Raw genomic sequence first — 16,715 nt, forward strand, 5'->3', positions numbered from 1 at the left:
GCATGACTAGTAAGAAATACAAGAAACACCCAATTTAATGAACCTTGAATACAAGTAGCATCAGAAGCAATGATGAGAGATTTCCCTGAGACTAAGGTGGTGTTAATGGTTTAAGGAAGAGCTTAAAAGCACTTAAAGTAAATAATATTTCACTCTATAAACCCATTGGCAGTTAAAGGAATTAAATATTTGACAATTTGAACCTCACAACAGTGGACACACACCTCCTACTTAAATCAAGTTTTTCCTTGCTGTTGTTCCTTGCCTCACAGTTTGTGTGCAGTCCTTACTCCTGCTTCTTCCCCTAAATAAGTTCAGGGTTCTAATTCCTCAACTTCCTTTTGTCTCGTAACTCCATGCCTGCCTCAGCAGATGCACGCCAAGCAAGCCACTCCTTGAACTCTGTCTGCAGTCAGTGTTCTCTACTTAGTCATACAGCCTACCTTTCCCAAATTTCAAGGTGGTTTAGAGTAACTTAATTGTAATCTCTTGCTCTGTGCATTGGAGTCCCAACATGGACCATATTTTTGGCACCTTTAAAATTATATTTCTAATGCTAAACTTTACTCATTCGAACCACCTTTAGGCAAATGATGCATCTTTAGTTCCAGCTGCGCAAGCTACAAAGCATGATTGGGTTTAGAGAGAAAAAAAACAAATGAAACCCTGCCACACTATCCCCATTTCAAACGTCCCAGAAGCAATCTCCTTGCGCGATTGCAGATCCAAGATAATACATGTCTAGCTTAAGCTTTCAGTGACTTACAGAATGCCCCTTCTACCCAAGGGCCCAATCTGAGGCCCTGACGTGAGTAAGCAGATCCTTAGCCTCATATATGAGGTTTTATACATATATAAAACCCTGCTTGTAGCACCTGATATCCATATAGTAATGGGTAGACCAGTAATAGACCCTGCTCATCCACTTAACATTTAGTTTCATCTTTCAGTTATATGCAGAGTTTCTATGCAAAAGATTTTAAAACTAATGTTTATAAATTATTTAATCCCTTAGTCTTTTTTTCACTCCTTTCCAAATAACTGGTTTATTAGCTGCTGATGGAGCAGGTTCTTCATTGTCATCATCTGTACTGTCATCACTGTCACTCTCACTATCACCCTCTTCTTCAGACTCTTCATCACTTTGTGCTTCCCTGAAAAGAAAAGACGTTTTAAAGGATATAAAAGCAAAAACATCAAGGCATGTAAATGAGTTTTGAAAGTTATTACCCTTTGGAACTGACTGGTCTGTTAGGATTTGAAAATTCTTTTCCAGAGTCAACGTCAAATGGATCTGCAAAAAAATAACAGCAGATCTTGGTAAGTATTAAAACAAGTTTTACAGCTATTGTTCTTTTCCTTCAGAGTAGAAAACTAAGTGGTCTCTTCTACTTTAAACAAGCTGTGATTCTACAGAACAAGTAAATTCAGTGAAGAACTGCCCACCTTGAAACCTTAAAAATCAGGTCCCTTTAACATACTTCAAGTTCCACACCCAAGAGATTGAAAGTGTCACTCACTAGTCATGTCCGAAAATCTTGGCCCAACGAACACTTTGTTCTTCACTTCCAGTAAAATACTTCAGATCGTCTGATCTTTACATTGTAAGTTTTTGGCAGCACAATGCCTATGTAAATCTTTTTCCTTTTTTGGGGGGGATGGGGGGGTTGCATGCATATCTCTACACAGACATCTGACTTGGTGAACAGACCTTCAGCAACTTTAAATACAATGCACAGTATGATGACATTCAGCAACACTGCACAACAAAACTTTTAGATTCTTCCTTATTGAGATCCCATGGAATAGCATAGAAATGTATGAACAGCCAGAATATTTACAAATTTCAAGAAATCATACAGAGAAGTTACTCAGAACAGAAGATTTTACCTATTTCTTCGGTTTCTCTTTTTTGAGCGCTGGCTAAAAATTCTTCCTCAACTTTCAGCACATCTTCTGGGCTATGGCAAGCTGCATATTTCTCCAAGAGATTTTTATTCAATTCAATAAATGTTTTGCCCCATTTAAATTTTCTCAGAAGAATAGTGGCTAGATCAGAGAATCCTGAAATACAAAACAAGTATAATCAGCTTCTTCAAAAAACACGAGCCCAAGCAAAAATAAATAAAAACACACAAAGTTATGGTTCCCTTTGTATCCAACCAATATGGGTTCCATGTAGAGCACCTGGCACTAGTACAATGCTTTGTGAGATATTTGCCAGCACCCCTGTCTCAAACCTGCATCTGAAAAGGAGACCACTTGAGAACTCCAGGTAAACCCATGAAAAAGGTGGTTTTCCACTAGTTTCTTATATGGAAATAAACCCCTATGTTGTTCAAGTACCACTGAATCAGGAGGTACACCTCTCCACAGCCTTCAGTATGACTAAAATCTACGGTTCAGCTACTGCCAAGGCCTCACCAGAACAGACAGTGTCTGCATACGTTGTTTTCAATCCTCTTTGTGAACCAGAACCAGTGCTGGCAAGCAACCATTCTGCAGCCCAAGGAGCTGCTATGCATCTCGGGGGTTGGGGGGGTGAGCCTTCCTGGATTGTGCCAATCCTCCTCCTGGGAGAAACCTGGGGGTTCCTGACTCGAGGGTCTTGCCCCGGTGCATAAAGTCAGACCATTTGCCATAATCAGCGTCAGGAAGGAATTTTACCCCATAGTCAGACTGGTGTGGACTGGGGGGAGAGGGGGGCACTGCCAATGCCTGGGGCCTCTGAAGCATTAACAAGCTGTAACAGCAGCAGGATGGGCTGCTGGGGGCCCATGCTTAGGCTGTGGCAGGTTTGGTTGCTGTGACTTGCATCACATCAAGATTGCCGGTAGCTTTCCTAAGTGGTTCTGGATTGTACAAGCCAACTTGGGTAGGGACGATCCTGCCTGGGGCAGGAGATAGGACTAGATGACCCCACAGTCCCTCCCACCTCTGTGTACTGTTGACACTGTGGCAAAGCCACGCAGCAGCCCGCACCCCTTACCCACGATGCAGAAGGCAGCGGCGAGCGCCTCCACACAGGACAGACAGCGTGGGCGGCCGTAGTTGACAGGGTTGGCAGCCACCAGGAAGGGCAGCAGGCGCGGGTGTGCCCCGCGCATCTTGCCGAAAGGCGTCTCAGGCAGCCGCGCCCAGGAGCAGTCGATAACCGCGACCCCGCGCTCCGCCACCACCTGCCTGCGGGCGGGACGCGTGAGACCAGGTGCCGCCGAGCCCGAGCCTGGGCCCAACCAGGGGCAGGACGTGCACTCACCTGTCGGCCGGGGACACACACTGCGCGGCCGCGGGGCTGAGCACGAGCCCCGGGAAGCGCTGTCCGAGGCGCAAGGGCCGCACCAGCCCCTTCCGCGCCAGGCGCCGGCCCGTGCAGCGCCGCGGGTCGCAGTGGCCCAGGTCCCACATGGCCACCGGGCAGGGCAGTCGCGGCGCCCCCGCCTCCGTCCCCGCCTCCTGCCGCGCGCAGCCTGCAACACACGCGCAGCGCGTCGGGCCGGGCCTGAGCGCAGGCCCGGCTCGGCCCCCGGCCCTCGACCCCCCGGTCCCGGCCAGCACCTTCCAGCGCTGCCGCCGCCTCGGCCGCGAAGGTCTCCAGCGCCCTGTTCCTGTGCCCGCGCCCCGCGCCACCCCCACGGCCCCCCGCCACCCTTCGGCTCCGGCCCATCTTCGCCCGTGCCCCGGAAGCGGCCGCCGCAGCTCAGAGCGCGCTTCCGGCTCCAGTTCCCCCGCCCCCTTGGGCTCCCACTTCCGCTTCCGGCGGCGATGGCGGTTCCGGGGCTGCTGCAGGTGGCTGCGGCGCTGGGGTTGTTGCGCGCAGGGCCTGGTGAGTGAGGTGCCCCGCCCCGGCCCCCGGTCACTCCCTGACCCCTCCCCCCCTGACTGGCCCGTGTGTTGCAGGGTCGCCGCTCGCCGCCGCCGGGAAGATGAAGGTCGTGGAGGAGCCGAACGCCTTTGGGTGCGCGTCCCGGGCCGAGAGGACGAGCTCTGGCGGCGGCGGGGCCGGCCGCGCCACAGCCGCTCTGCTCACCGGCGCCCCTTAGCTCGGGCGCGGCGTCGGGAGGGCCCGTCCCGGGAAGCGGGGCCGGGAGGCTGCGGCGCAGCCCTTGTTGGCCGGGTCGGGCCGGACTCTACGGAAGGCTCTGGTCCTAGCTGAGGCTGGGCCGGTTGCGGGGCCAGGGCCTCGCCAGCACTTGCTTTGACCCCGCGATGTAGGGCCCGCCTGATCTCAGGCACAAACCTGTGGTGATTTGGCTCTGGCCAGTCAGTGCCTGGTCATTTTAGACCCTCAGTTCCTAAGGTGATGGCCCACATACGGGGCGCTACAAACGCTTCAGAAATTAATCTCACTAGAAATAAAAGGTTTTGTTTTCTTTTTTTCCCCCCAAAGATTGAATAATCCGTTCTTACCTCAGACAAACAGGCTCCAGCCAAAGGTGGCCCCTTCCCCAATGTCAGGTGTGTGTAGACATCGCTTCTTTTCTGTGTACATATTCTGCTTTGGGTTTATGTGGATGCAAATAACTTTAGGTTGCCCTTGTCGTTATGGAAGGAAAGCTTGGCAAGACTGACGAGGTATGTTGAATATGTAAGAAATCCCCCTTAATTTCATGTCTGATATTCCGTTTTATTATGGGTATGTGATGACTCTTAAGTGGACTCTATATATGTTTTTAAAAAGACTAACCATAAAGCTTTTGCAATTTCATTTGAGCTTTTAACTTGATTAAGAGAGAACTTTTTATCTGGTTCATATCATAATCCCTTTGATTTTCTTGAATTATTGCTGTCTCAGTACTCTAACAAGGTGATGCACTATGGCCTGTATTCCTGCCCACAAATCTGCTAGGTTAGTCACACTCCTTGTTCCAGTCATGAAAATGTATCTGAACCTTATGAAAAAATATTTTTCCACCTATTTTTATCAATAATTTTGGTACCACAGGTCATGCCACCACTTCAAAATGTTTAATGCACAGTGTTTAGAATATTTTCCTCTGTGGCCTTGAGCAAATCGCTATGGGCTACACTCACAAAAGGGGGCTGGCTTGTGGGGCTTTCTTCTCCACATGCTTGTTGCAGTGAGGCTTGTTCTGGGATGCCAGATTCTTTCTGTGCACTGTGTATGGAACCTGCGCGCCCAACTCTGGGTGCATTGCTGCTGTAGTGGAATCCACAGCCCAGAGTTGAGCACGCAGGTTCCATACACAGCGCACAGAAAGGATCTGGCATCCCAGAACGAGCCTCACAGTAACAAGCCGGTGGAGAAGAAATCCACGCAAGCCAGCCAGCAGGGAATGCCACAAGCAGGGATGCATCTTAAACCTGGCTTCTCTAACACTAGCTGTCAGCAGGTGCTCCCTTCCACCTGGGATTCACAGTGTTGAGTCATTTCCTCAAGTTGGACACCTGCTCAGATCTGCAGCTGTCCTTTGTCAGGGTGACATCCAGCTCCAGGAGTGAGGTTTAGGAACCTGAGCAAGGGAACTAAGGTCTTTACGTGGTATTTGCTTGAAATGACACAGTGGGATTCATGATCCAAAGACCCTAATCTGAGTTTATATTCCTAAATTGTTGCTTTGGGGTACAAACAACTCCCAAGTGCTCTTTGGGCCAGAACGAGGCACTAAAGTACTCTACAGTAATGGGGCATAATGAGTATTTTAGTTAAATTTCTTGGGTGCTGATTTCCATACTGCTCTGCAGAATGTTATATTCACAACATGTACATTGATATCTGTGGCCATGGCAAATATCTTTGCATTTAACAAAGTCCTCATCTTTCCTATAAGTTACCTTATTTTATTTTCAGGTCCTGTACATCTCTTCAGACTTGCTGGCAAGTGTTTCAGTTTTGTAGAATCCATGTGAGTAACTGATTTCTGTTCCTGATTATATTTTAAGGTCTGGGGATGAAATAGGCCATAATATTTATATCTGAAACATTTTGTTTTTCTAGGTATAAATACGAATTTTGTCCTTTCCATAACGTTACTCAGCATGAACAGACCTTTCGGTGGAATGCATACAGTGGGATTTTAGGGTGAGAAGATCCAGAGCTTCCTATTTGTCTCAGTTCATGTTTTGTTTTCTTTATAGAACTCTTAAACAGGGCAGCATTTCTCAAATTAGCTAGAGATCTATTATCTGGGAAATGTAGCTAAAGTTTGGCAGCGAATCCAAACTTTGATTCTAATCTGAGGTGGTTAGGATGTAAAGGAGGTCATGGGTTTATGCCCAAGTACTTCACAACAGATTGTCAACTTTTTCTAGTAGCTGAATCAGTAGATTAGCGGATTTAGTAAATGAGCTCTTTACTTGGTTAAATGAGGTTTTTTCCTATTGAAACAAAATTAAAAAAAACCCTGTGAACTATGCAAGTCAAGTACCTTAAGTCAAAGGCTTTGTTTGGTTGCTGCTCTTGTCACTTCTTTACAGCTAATGACCGAAGTACCGGTTATATAATTATTACTTTGAAATTCAAAAAACCTGTGTTTTCCAGAATTTGGAAGTTTCTGTGTGATGTTAATGTATATAGAGGGTGAAACATGAGAGAGTTCTATGAAGGTAAATCTCTTAAAGATTTTCTTCCCATTTCTGGGTCATGTGTAGTATTGTATCACGTGATACTGTAAAGGATAGGAATGGTCCCACTGGAATTGTGTTTCAGTACTTTATTTAAAGATAGCTTAAGTCATTACTAATACAGCTGCACATTATGAGCATTATGTTTAAGTAAGAGATTTATTCAGTGGCCACTCTAGGTGCATATTAGGGCTATGTGAAGCTGTGGTCCCTGATTCAATACAGTAGAGAGAGAATCTGAATCGAATCAGATGACCCTTTAATCTTTCCGAATCAAATTGGAACCTTCTGAATCGATTTGGAGAGACTCGGTGATCTGGACATAGGCACAGCTTTAAATGTTTTTTCTACATACCTCTAGGTAGCAGGCATGTCATGAATGCTGCCATGCTGGGGTGCATGGAGTGTCCCATAGAAGCATGGGGGACTCCCAGTGCGCTTGGCAGCAGACCTGAAAGTGGACCAAAAACACTTCCAGGTCCATGGGGGACCGTGTGCGGGGTGTGTCCCGTTCCCCCCCGCCCCCCACCCCCAGTGGCTCTATGACTGGTGCCTCCTGGGTCTGTCGGGGTGCCTCCTGGGTCTGTGGGGGGCCCCTGGCAGACCCAGAAGTGCGTTAGAAGTACTTCCAGTCCACTTCTGGGTTTGCCACTGAACACTTGTAGGGCCCCCCCTGCACTCCTTTGGGATGCTCCATACGCCCCAGCATTGTAACGTTCACAAGCCATACTGGTACCTCTAGGTATGTAGAAAAAACATTTAAAGCTTTGTCAGTGTTCGAATTGATGATTCTCTGAATCAGCATTAAATCTTCAGATTTGGATTCGGCTGAATTGAATCAGGGACAATGATCTGAATCAACAAATCAAACCACTGTCCCTGATTTGGTCCGAATCAAATAGGGCCTGCTTTGCACACCCCTGGTGCATATATGTTTTCTTAAAACACATGTGCATGCACGCTCTCACACACATGCACACATGTTCTCCATAGCCATATGAAGACCTTCTTTCCTACTGATCTTCGACCTCACGGCAAGCTTGAGGAAACTGATAGACCTTTAAATATGTCGTAAAGTTCAACAAATTTGTGTTACGTATATTAAAACTAGATCGGAAGAGGCGGTGGGGGGGACAGGTAGCAGCTGCATCTCTAGTTGTATAGGCTGGGGCTGGGTCAGGGCTTCAGCAGCTGCCTGTTCCCTGCCACCTTGTATTAGATTCAAAGACAAGGGTCCTGTCCCGTCCCCACATGCTATATAGGGGGAGTAAAAATCTCATTTTGGAGTCAAGTTAATACGGTAATATTTGTGTAGCTCCCTAAAAATGTAAAACAGCAGGAGAGAGCTCAAAAGTTCCATTTCTTACCTTACTAAAGGGAACATGGCAAAAGAGTAAGAGTTGTGTGAATAAGAAGCCAGCACATAACTGCAATGAAGTAAAGTAAAGAGCGAGGTACACTGGATAAAGGCCAAGGAAAAGGATGTAATATGCATAACTAGCAGGGCAGTCAACCACTAAGATGCTTCTATACTAATTCATGTAGTGCAAGGAAAAAGCAGGAAGAGCACACGTGCAATTGTGGTATAATAGGGATTATTGAGACTTGGGATAGTTTGCATGAGTGGAAGATTGTTATGGAAGGGTATAACTGGTTTAGAAAAGACAGGCAAAAGTAAAACCTGTCAGTATCACTTTTTCTTTTAAAGATCATGCTGTATCTCAGTACAGATGCGAGTAAGACAGAACTGTTGAAAGTCTTTGGGTTAAAGTAAAATGGGAAAAAAGCAAGAATGATCCATTACAGCTAACCAAGCCAGAAGAAGAAGGTGGACAAGGCTTTTTTAAAACAACCATTTCCTCCCCGATAAGATAAAACTCTTGAGCTATGCTATTTTTTTTTTTCAGCATCTGGCACGAATGGGAAATTGACAACAATACGTTTGTTGGCATGTGGATGAGGGAAGGTGATTCCTGTGAGACCAAGAGCCGACAGACAAAGGTATAGTAATGAATCGTTCAGGTACAGATTGTTCAGTTATAAACATGCCATCTGTCAGACACATATGGCAAGTTTGTTTCAATTTAATTTATTAACGTCAGTAATACAGCACAGCACTGAAAATCAAGGTGGTGATTTGGACAGAGATGTTCTTGCCCTGAACTTTTCAGAGTTTAATTCACAATATAGAAAACACGAAAGACAAGGACGGTGAAGATTTAGAAGGTATCAGAAGAAAAAACTAAGCAGTCCGTTTGCAGTTGCTTCATTCTGGAAACTAAAGTTGTGTTGTCCGTGGCAGAATAAGATGTTCTGGAATTACCATCACCACTAGATGCATCCTATAACTTGTGTTATGAGTCTCTGTCTCTGCTGTATATCAGAAGAGAAAATGGGATATTAGTTGGTCTGGAACTGCCAGTCACTAGGTGATGACTAGAGAGTTAAAAAGCATGCTGAGAGAATAAGGAAATCGACAGGCTTTTACCCAGAAAGAGCAGAAGACAAGATGGCAGTCAGCATTTGTAGAGAAACAGTGAGGTAAAATGAGAAGAACAGATGGGGGGGCACAGAAATGAAGAGCAGAAGAAACCAGTCGTCAGCACACACTGTTAGGCTGTTAAAAAGTTACCTTAACACGGAGCAGTTTTTGTGGCTGGTTTGGGAAGTTACATGAGTGCATGGATGGGAAGGTGTCTGCAAGATGCAAATTGCTCTGCAGTATGCAGAAATCCTGCCTTGGGTGTCCCTTCCCTCCTGCCTATACCCCTGCTCACGTAGTCCAGTTTCCTGCTTGCAAGGTAGATCCCACTTGTGGCAGCCCTTCACCAGAAATTGCGCCTTGCAAGGAGCCCTCAGTAATAAGAGTTCTGCATCCCTTTCCTGAAGTCCACTAGAAGGTACTGTAATTATTTATTTTTGTGGTGGGTGGCCGATCAGTGGATTGAAAACAGGAATAATGGTTAATGGGGAAGTGGGGAAAGGGTGAAATGATGTGGCACAGATCACAGAAGAAATCTGATTTTAAAATTGGTAACACAACTGGGGTACCTTACTTCCAGGTTGCATAGAGGGGATACTTTGCTTCATGGTATTGCAGAATTCTCCTTGGGTTTTTGATTTTTAATAGCCACGAAACATTCACAGAAGTTTAGGGCTGGAAGGGACCTTGTGAGATCATTGTGTCCAGGCCCCCTGCTCTGGGCAGGAAAAACTGCTTGGATCAAATAACCCCAGCAAGGTGTGTGTCCAGTCTCCTTTTTAAGATCTCCAGGGTAGGTGCCTGCACCAACCCTGCTGGGAGTCTATCCCAGAGTCTGGTCACATGAACTGTGAAGAAGTTTTTCCTTGTATCACATATCATCACATTAATGATGATATTTTAAAAAACAGAATGAATTTCTGCAATTTAGAGCAAATAAGTGTGTTCTGGAACAAAATAAGGATCATAATAGTCTGGTGCTCAGTACATCACTCAGTAACAGATGCAGCTGCTGAATAATGTTGCTGTTGATAGGCTCTGAAAGGCATCCTATTTAGTTTCCCTCTGTGGAGAAGTATGGGCTGTTCCATAGAGGGTCTGCTTCTGATTGGGGGAAAAGGCTGTCACCAGCTTTAAAAAAAAACCAAATTAGAAAGGTCTGTAATGACTGTGAAGTCTGTCTTTTGCACTTGGTAAAACAATAGCAGTGCTGGACACTTGACTGTAATACTTGGTAGCATTCATCTGTAACCATAGTAGAAAAAGACTGGCTAAAATATGGTCTTGTTCAGTATGGAACTATTGTCTCTTATGTTTCTTTTTCTGCTTTTCAGGTGGTTCTTGTTTGTGGAAAGAGCAATAAATTGGCTCATGTGTCTGAGCCAAGTACTTGCGTTTACTCCTTGACATTTGAGACTCCTCTTGTTTGCCATCCTCATTCTCTTTTAGGTAGGAAAAAAGGGTCCTTGCATGTTTGTGAGGGCAGATGGACAAGGTTCTTTGGGTGAATCTGATATCGTTTATTAAACTGACTTAAATAGTTGGAAAAACATTTTTTTTTAGCAAGCTTTCAGGTTTAAAAACCCTTTGTCAGGCTGAGGAAGCCTGTGAGGCCAGATGACATTTTACCTAGACATCTTAGTTTAGATTACTAGCTTCTGATAGTAATTTGTTTCACTCTATCGGTGAGAATGAAATGTAATATAGTTTATTACATGTAGCATCTTTCAGAAGTGCCCATTATGATGTTAACAGGATAGTCTTACAGTTTATTCTTGTGCTTAAACTTTCAGGCCATTAGTAGCCTAGGTCTCCTGCTTTGTCACCTCCTTTCCAGTGTCTAGTTAGAAGAGTCAGTGTGTGCGTTTCTTAGTGTAGGAAATAGGAACAAAAAGAGACTTAGTTGAAAGGTGACTTGAAGACAGAGAAAGTCAAGCTCCGCCATGAGAGAGAGGTTGCTGAGATAATACTCAATCCGCTTAGGACTTATGTAGAATCATAGAAAAATGGGGCCAGAGGGGCCTCAGGAGGTCATATAGTCTAACCCCCTTCTCAAGGCAGGGTCATTATTACAGTCTAAACCATTCCAGACAAGTATCTGTCTAACCTGCTTTTCAGACTCTCCATGTGTGGAGATTCCACAGCCTTTCTAGGTAATAAGTTCCAATGCTTAACCATGCTGATAGTTAGAAAGTCCAGCCTAAATTTCCCTTGTTGCAATTTGAGGCTATTACTTCCTGTTCTGTCCCTTATGGCCACAGAGAGGAGTCAGGTACCATCCTCTTTATAATCATTGTTCATGTAATTGAGTATCAGTTAGAGCCATATAAGATAGAGTAGAAGTTTTGGTGCAATACACTGTTGCTGGCAGTTTGACCTCAGAAGAATGCTGTTTTATCCTGTACTCTCTGGGTGGCCTTAGTGATCAGCTCTGTGAAGGGTGTGCCCAGTTGTCTAGTCTCCCAAGTGAAAAGGGTGTAATTAGGATCTAACCCAAGAGGAAAGATGCAGTCTTCTGGACACCTGGAGATGAAAGTAGGGGCTTTCACTGCTGCTGCTGGGAGCATCAGACATCTAGGCCACCTCCTGTTCTGTTTGAAGTGAATAGCAATTCCCATTGACTGAAATGGAATTGAGGCTTGTGTCCCAGCTACCGAAAGTAGGCTGTATTTAGCTTTAAGCAGTTACAGAGTACAGCAGTAGGGAAGCATTCTAATAAAGAGTAAAGGAAACTATACTTGTTCATACTCATAACAACCTTGCCTTCCACTTTCAGTTTATCCAACACTGCCTGAAGCTCTACAAATGAAGTGGGATGAAGCAGAACAGTCTCTTTATGATGAATTAATAACTGAGCAGGTCTGTGGATTCATTTTGACTCTAGTTAATGGGTTGTTACATTCAGATTAGCTGGGCAATGAACTGGTTTCTAGATATTCAGCTTTTAGGATGTATACTTTTATTTTCAAGCTCATAAAAACAGTAATAGTGTTCTGTAACTAGCTAGGGTCCATTGGTAATCACAAAATCTTATAAAAGAAAAACTCGTGGAGATAGAATGGCCAATGCAATTTACAAGTAGAGATCAGAACCAAATGGCTTTATTTAATATATATGTTTTCCTAGGGATACAAAAAAATGCTGAAAGAGATTTTGGAGGAAGCAGGACTTCTAAGAGCAACAGAAGAAAAGGAGATGGAGATACAAAATAAAAAAACTTTAAACCTGGACTTCAAAACAGTGGAGAAGTGCAACAAGGTATACAGATGTGACACTCTCAATGGTTGTTTAATTAGTTTTGCCTGTGCAATTAATCACCAACCTTCTATTCAGCTACTGGGCTCTCTGCAAAGCTCCCTAGCTGTTCTTAGGATTCATCTGAAGTCTGCTACGTCAATTGTTCATGGTAGCTAAAGTAGAATCTGAAATAGACTATTTAAGAATGAGGAAAATAGAAGTTGATCCTAGCCCACAAAGTTAGAAACAGACTGGCATAAGTGCATATCCATCCAAGATGTCAGAAGACTGGTGCCTAGGCGGTAGCTTGGATATTTAGGTTATTATAAAAAAACTTAGATATACTCTATTAGAGCAGGATCAGACTCAGTGGAAGTAGCAAGACAGAAGTAGTAGTGAAAGTACAGGACGTACCAGAGCCATGTGTTGTTGGTTCCTTTGTGCAGTACATACTGCATTTACTCAAATCCAAGATGGTTTTATTCCCCAGTCACAGTGGGGAGAAAAAAAGCACCTCATTTTGGGGCTGAAGCTGAGCTGCTACCTGTCCTGTGCATAGGGGAGATCTGCAGTATGTGGCCTGGGGGGGGAGGGGAGTGGGAGTAAGCATGGGTGCTTGTTATGAAAATTATACATTTGTTATTTATTGTGTAAAATCTAATTATTGGGGGAGGGGGTCATCTTAAAATCAGAGCTTTGGATGGAGGTAAATATGGTATGATTATCAAGTTTTGTTATGGTGAAACACAAACATTTTGATGATTTATGCCAGTTAGCCTAAATTTTCTCTCCATACCTATGCGCTCAAGTTTTTTGCAGCAGAACTTACCAAATATGTTCATGCAAGTGAAAGGCCAGGAGTAAGACTAAAGATCAGTCTGCAAAAACATAAATTGAGGGATGTGTTAAGCTTAAAAGGTCACTGTTAGGGTTATGCCCTCTCTGCAGTGTGCTGAACATCACTAAGGTGGCTTGGCAAGGTATTACAAAGCAAGAAGATATAAAGGAGGTTGAATCTCCAGCCCTGGAAATTTTCAGAAGCAGGTTAGACAGACTTTTGGCTGTGATGGTTTAGTCAGGGAAGATTGTGCTGAGAGCAGAGGGCTGGACTAGATGACATTGTGATGTTCCTTCCAGCCCTACCTTCCTATGATCCTATATGCTGACCTCCTGAATAGCATATGCATACAATTTTATCCAGTAATTCTTGGCTAAGCCTCAATAAGCTGTGGTAGAAGTAAATCATAACTACTTGGACTGCAGGCTGATTTTTACTCTTAAAACTTGGGACAGTTGGAATGAGATGCTTTGGGAAAGTTGTAGCAGAAACTTATGCTCTGTGTATCTTTTAGACATACCTTTGCTCATAAGGTAAACGGTTCACTTTTGAGACTTTTACACTAAGAACCCTGCTTCCCTCCCCCCACCAAGGGGTTCTCTCATCAGTATGTTTGAATCCTTTATATCTAAAGCTAATGAAGAAGGAGCTTATATATGTTTATGGGGGTGGGAGAAGAAACGTTCTGTTTTAAAAATATGTTTTCATTCTAGGAGTATGAACAACTTTCCAAAGAAATACAAAAGCTTAAAAATTTATTAACTCAACATGGCATTGAATATGACAGAAACTCAGGTAAGGATTTGTGCGTGTGGTTCTACTTCTTATTCTTACCTTCACATTCAGAATGTGAACATGTGCCCTCTGAGGGAGGGGTCAAATTCCATGGACAAGCTCTCCCTGTACTTCATGTTATTTTGACGAAGCAGAGCTCTGACTGTAGAAACTTCTTTTTAAAATTCTTCAGCTGGCTTATAATAGCAGCATTTACAGTGGGACTGTGCCTGTGACCTGTTCTGTTGTAGTATTACTGGTGGGTCAGTCTTTAGTGATTTATGAACGGTAGGAAAAATCAATGTCCAAAGTATTTAAAGCTAGAAGGCTCCTCTTTGTGGCTGGATGGTAGGTCCTAGCTGCGAAAAGCAGGACCAGTCTGGAGTTACTTCAGACAAGTTCCAGCCTCTTCCAGGAACCAAGCTGCCTCATCCCTCCTAAGTTAGTGCTCATTTTAAATTTAGTTACATAGGTGACAGCAGTGTTTCATTTCACTGACTGGCTTATTTGGTAAACCTCTATGGAGTGGAATTTGCATTGCAGTCCAGACTAAAATTCAGATCTTGTGCTGGATGTCTTATTGCATAAAAAGCAATACCTCTGATTTGCTGTAAACAAACCATATGAATTCAACTTATGTTATGGAATGACAGGCATTTCAATATTAATTATTGCAGCTGAGAACACAAGTGCTGAACATAGTGTGTCTAAATTGTTGACTGGAAAGCCAACTATTCTTAATGGCTCAAAGGACAATGAACACTTGCGGGGAGACACAGGAATCTGGACTGACACCCTGTGAAGAAATTTGTCTGGGAGATGAATCACATATTTGTATAGAGAATGGAGCAAATTGAATGTATATCATGCAACTGAAAGGGTTTACCAGCTGTCTGTGAGTATTTCTAACTCCATATTCCTGCACTAAAGCAAGGGGAAGAAAAGCAGCAGGTTAAGCTCTGGTGTTACTTATTGCTGTCAGCGGTCGCAGTCCTGTTTTGAAGATTGCACAAGTTATAAAACATAGTTTGCTGAAAGTAGCCTCATGCATTGGCCTGGAAGACTGATTCTGCAGTTTCAGTGTTGGGCTCATACCTTTAATCAACTACTGCACAAATTGGAATAAGAAGGTGGCGGGTAGAATATATACTTGTCTAATGTAGGGGTGAATAGTTTTAGTTCCCATCCTCGACAAATTAGAAATTAATTGTAAAGTATGTGTAGCTTGTTGGTATTTTTGTGGGAAAGACTAGATTGTTTGTACCACCTAATCTGGGAGAAGTGACAAAATGAGAAGAATGGGGTAAGGTGTAACATTTACATGCCAGAAAGTAAAATCTGTATGCTCAAGTTCCAGATAAATCATATATTTTAAAAACAGAATTACTCATAAAAAGAAATCAATCCTCTGTGAGGGATGACTTAAGACTTGTAATGATTCACGTAACAAGCATATTGGTACCCTGGCAGGCTGGTATTTGCCTGTCATATGCCTTGGCCCAATAATGACAACTGTGGCGTGGCCTATCCTCCTGCAGTCTTGCTGAGTAATACCATGTTTGTTTCATAAAATGATAACTAAAACGTGTAAGATGCTTTGCTCCTAACCTCCTCAGTCTTGCGGCATGTGGCCATGATGTGTTGTAAGAATTCAACTCAAGACCAGTCTGGCCCCAAATGCTACTTCTGGTCAAGGTTTGTTCCTGACCTTTCTGGTCATATATGGTGCACAGATTTTTTTTCTCTAAACTTTGTCATTCCTATTCTACATTTACATGGCAATAGTTCAAGAATCGAGCAAATATTAGTGATACCATTAATCTTCCCTGTGACTACAGGTAGTCCTCAGACTTGCCACACAATTGGTTTTCTGAAAACCACATCTTAAGTTGAAACGTTGTAACTCAGAACCTATTTTCCCATAGGAAACAATATTATAAATGTGGGATTGGCTCCTGAACCAAGCAAGGCTCCATACCCTATTTTCACTAAAAATAACCCAGAATTTTGTACCCAATCAATTATAGATGAGTAATATAGCTACGCTAATGCATTTATATTGTAAGTAGCATTTGCATTGATTTGGAAGGACTTATTTGAGGTCACTTTGCTGGACTTTTTGAAGGGCTCTTGGTCTTCTCAGGAGTCCTGGCTTAAGGTTTTTCTGGAGCCTTGTCTAGTTTCTTAAATAAAGTGTCCAAGGAAACTTGGGCAGATGTTCTCCAGGGAGGCAAGTGATGCAGCAAACTTGTCTGCTGGTGTGGCGTGTGAAGTCGAAACTGTGATAAAGTTGAAACAGGGTGTCAATTTATAAATGCTGGAAGTGGAGGACTGCCTGTAATTTTGACTAAATAATTATGTTGCCTTTCAGCTGAGACTAAAACTTGAGGTGAGATCTTTACACGGATATTAAATCTTGCAGTACTGTGAATAAGAATAAGCTGTTTGCCTGTGGGTCAGGACAGGGGAATGTGTTATCTCCACTCCTGGGCAGGTCAGAGGCTTCCCAGGTCCTCCATGGACCTGAGCAAGGAAGCCATGTGTAAAAACAAAACCAACACAAGAAGCTGCTGAAGAACCAGACATGTTAAATGCGTGGCATAATTCTGCATCTCAGATAAAGAACAACTGCATGAACTTTTCTAATAAAGTTGTGGATAATGCCTTTAGAAATCTGTGCAGGGGAGCGGACGTGCTGTGCACTAGCTATGCTAGTTTGCTTTGATTCCTGCCTGTGCCCTCGATGCCGCTTGGCACCAAGAGCCGGGCGTCTCTGGCCGGCAGCGCATCGGGGCGCGG

At 43.9% G+C, this 16,715-nt stretch overlaps 2 protein-coding genes across 3 annotated transcripts; one reads left to right on the forward strand and one right to left on the reverse strand.

Annotated features, from left to right (window-relative positions):
• Positions 1–17: 17 nt before the first annotated feature.
• TSR3 (TSR3 ribosome maturation factor) lies at positions 18–3,711 on the reverse strand. Its single transcript, XM_090023312.1, has 6 exons — positions 3,559–3,711; positions 3,260–3,470; positions 2,990–3,183; positions 1,891–2,064; positions 1,231–1,294; positions 18–1,154 (listed from the first exon to the last, which is right to left on the reverse strand). The coding sequence occupies exons 1-6, from the start codon at positions 3,665–3,667 to the stop codon at positions 1,004–1,006; spliced, it is 903 nt and encodes a 300-aa protein (XP_089879438.1). The 5' UTR covers positions 3,668–3,711; the 3' UTR covers positions 18–1,003.
• GNPTG (N-acetylglucosamine-1-phosphate transferase subunit gamma) lies at positions 3,698–16,591 on the forward strand. Of its 2 annotated transcripts, none has more exons than XM_090023310.1 (11): positions 3,698–3,826; positions 3,901–3,958; positions 4,391–4,458; positions 5,813–5,867; positions 5,960–6,043; positions 8,493–8,586; positions 10,402–10,516; positions 11,844–11,926; positions 12,194–12,325; positions 13,856–13,937; positions 14,594–16,591. In XM_090023310.1, exons 1-11 carry the CDS (start codon positions 3,766–3,768, stop codon positions 14,716–14,718), a joined length of 957 nt encoding a protein of 318 aa, XP_089879436.1. In that variant the 5' UTR covers positions 3,698–3,765; the 3' UTR covers positions 14,719–16,591. The 2 variants fall into 2 exon arrangements, with proteins under 2 accessions (XP_089879436.1, XP_089879437.1); XM_090023311.1 differs by having other exon boundaries at positions 3,751–3,826; positions 3,901–4,300.
• The last annotated feature ends 124 nt before the right edge of the window (positions 16,592–16,715 follow it).

This window comes from Crocodylus siamensis, chromosome 12, assembly GCF_052110815.1.
Source record: "Crocodylus siamensis isolate JL-2025a chromosome 12, ASM5211081v1, whole genome shotgun sequence".
NCBI lineage: Eukaryota > Metazoa > Chordata > Crocodylia > Crocodylidae > Crocodylus > Crocodylus siamensis.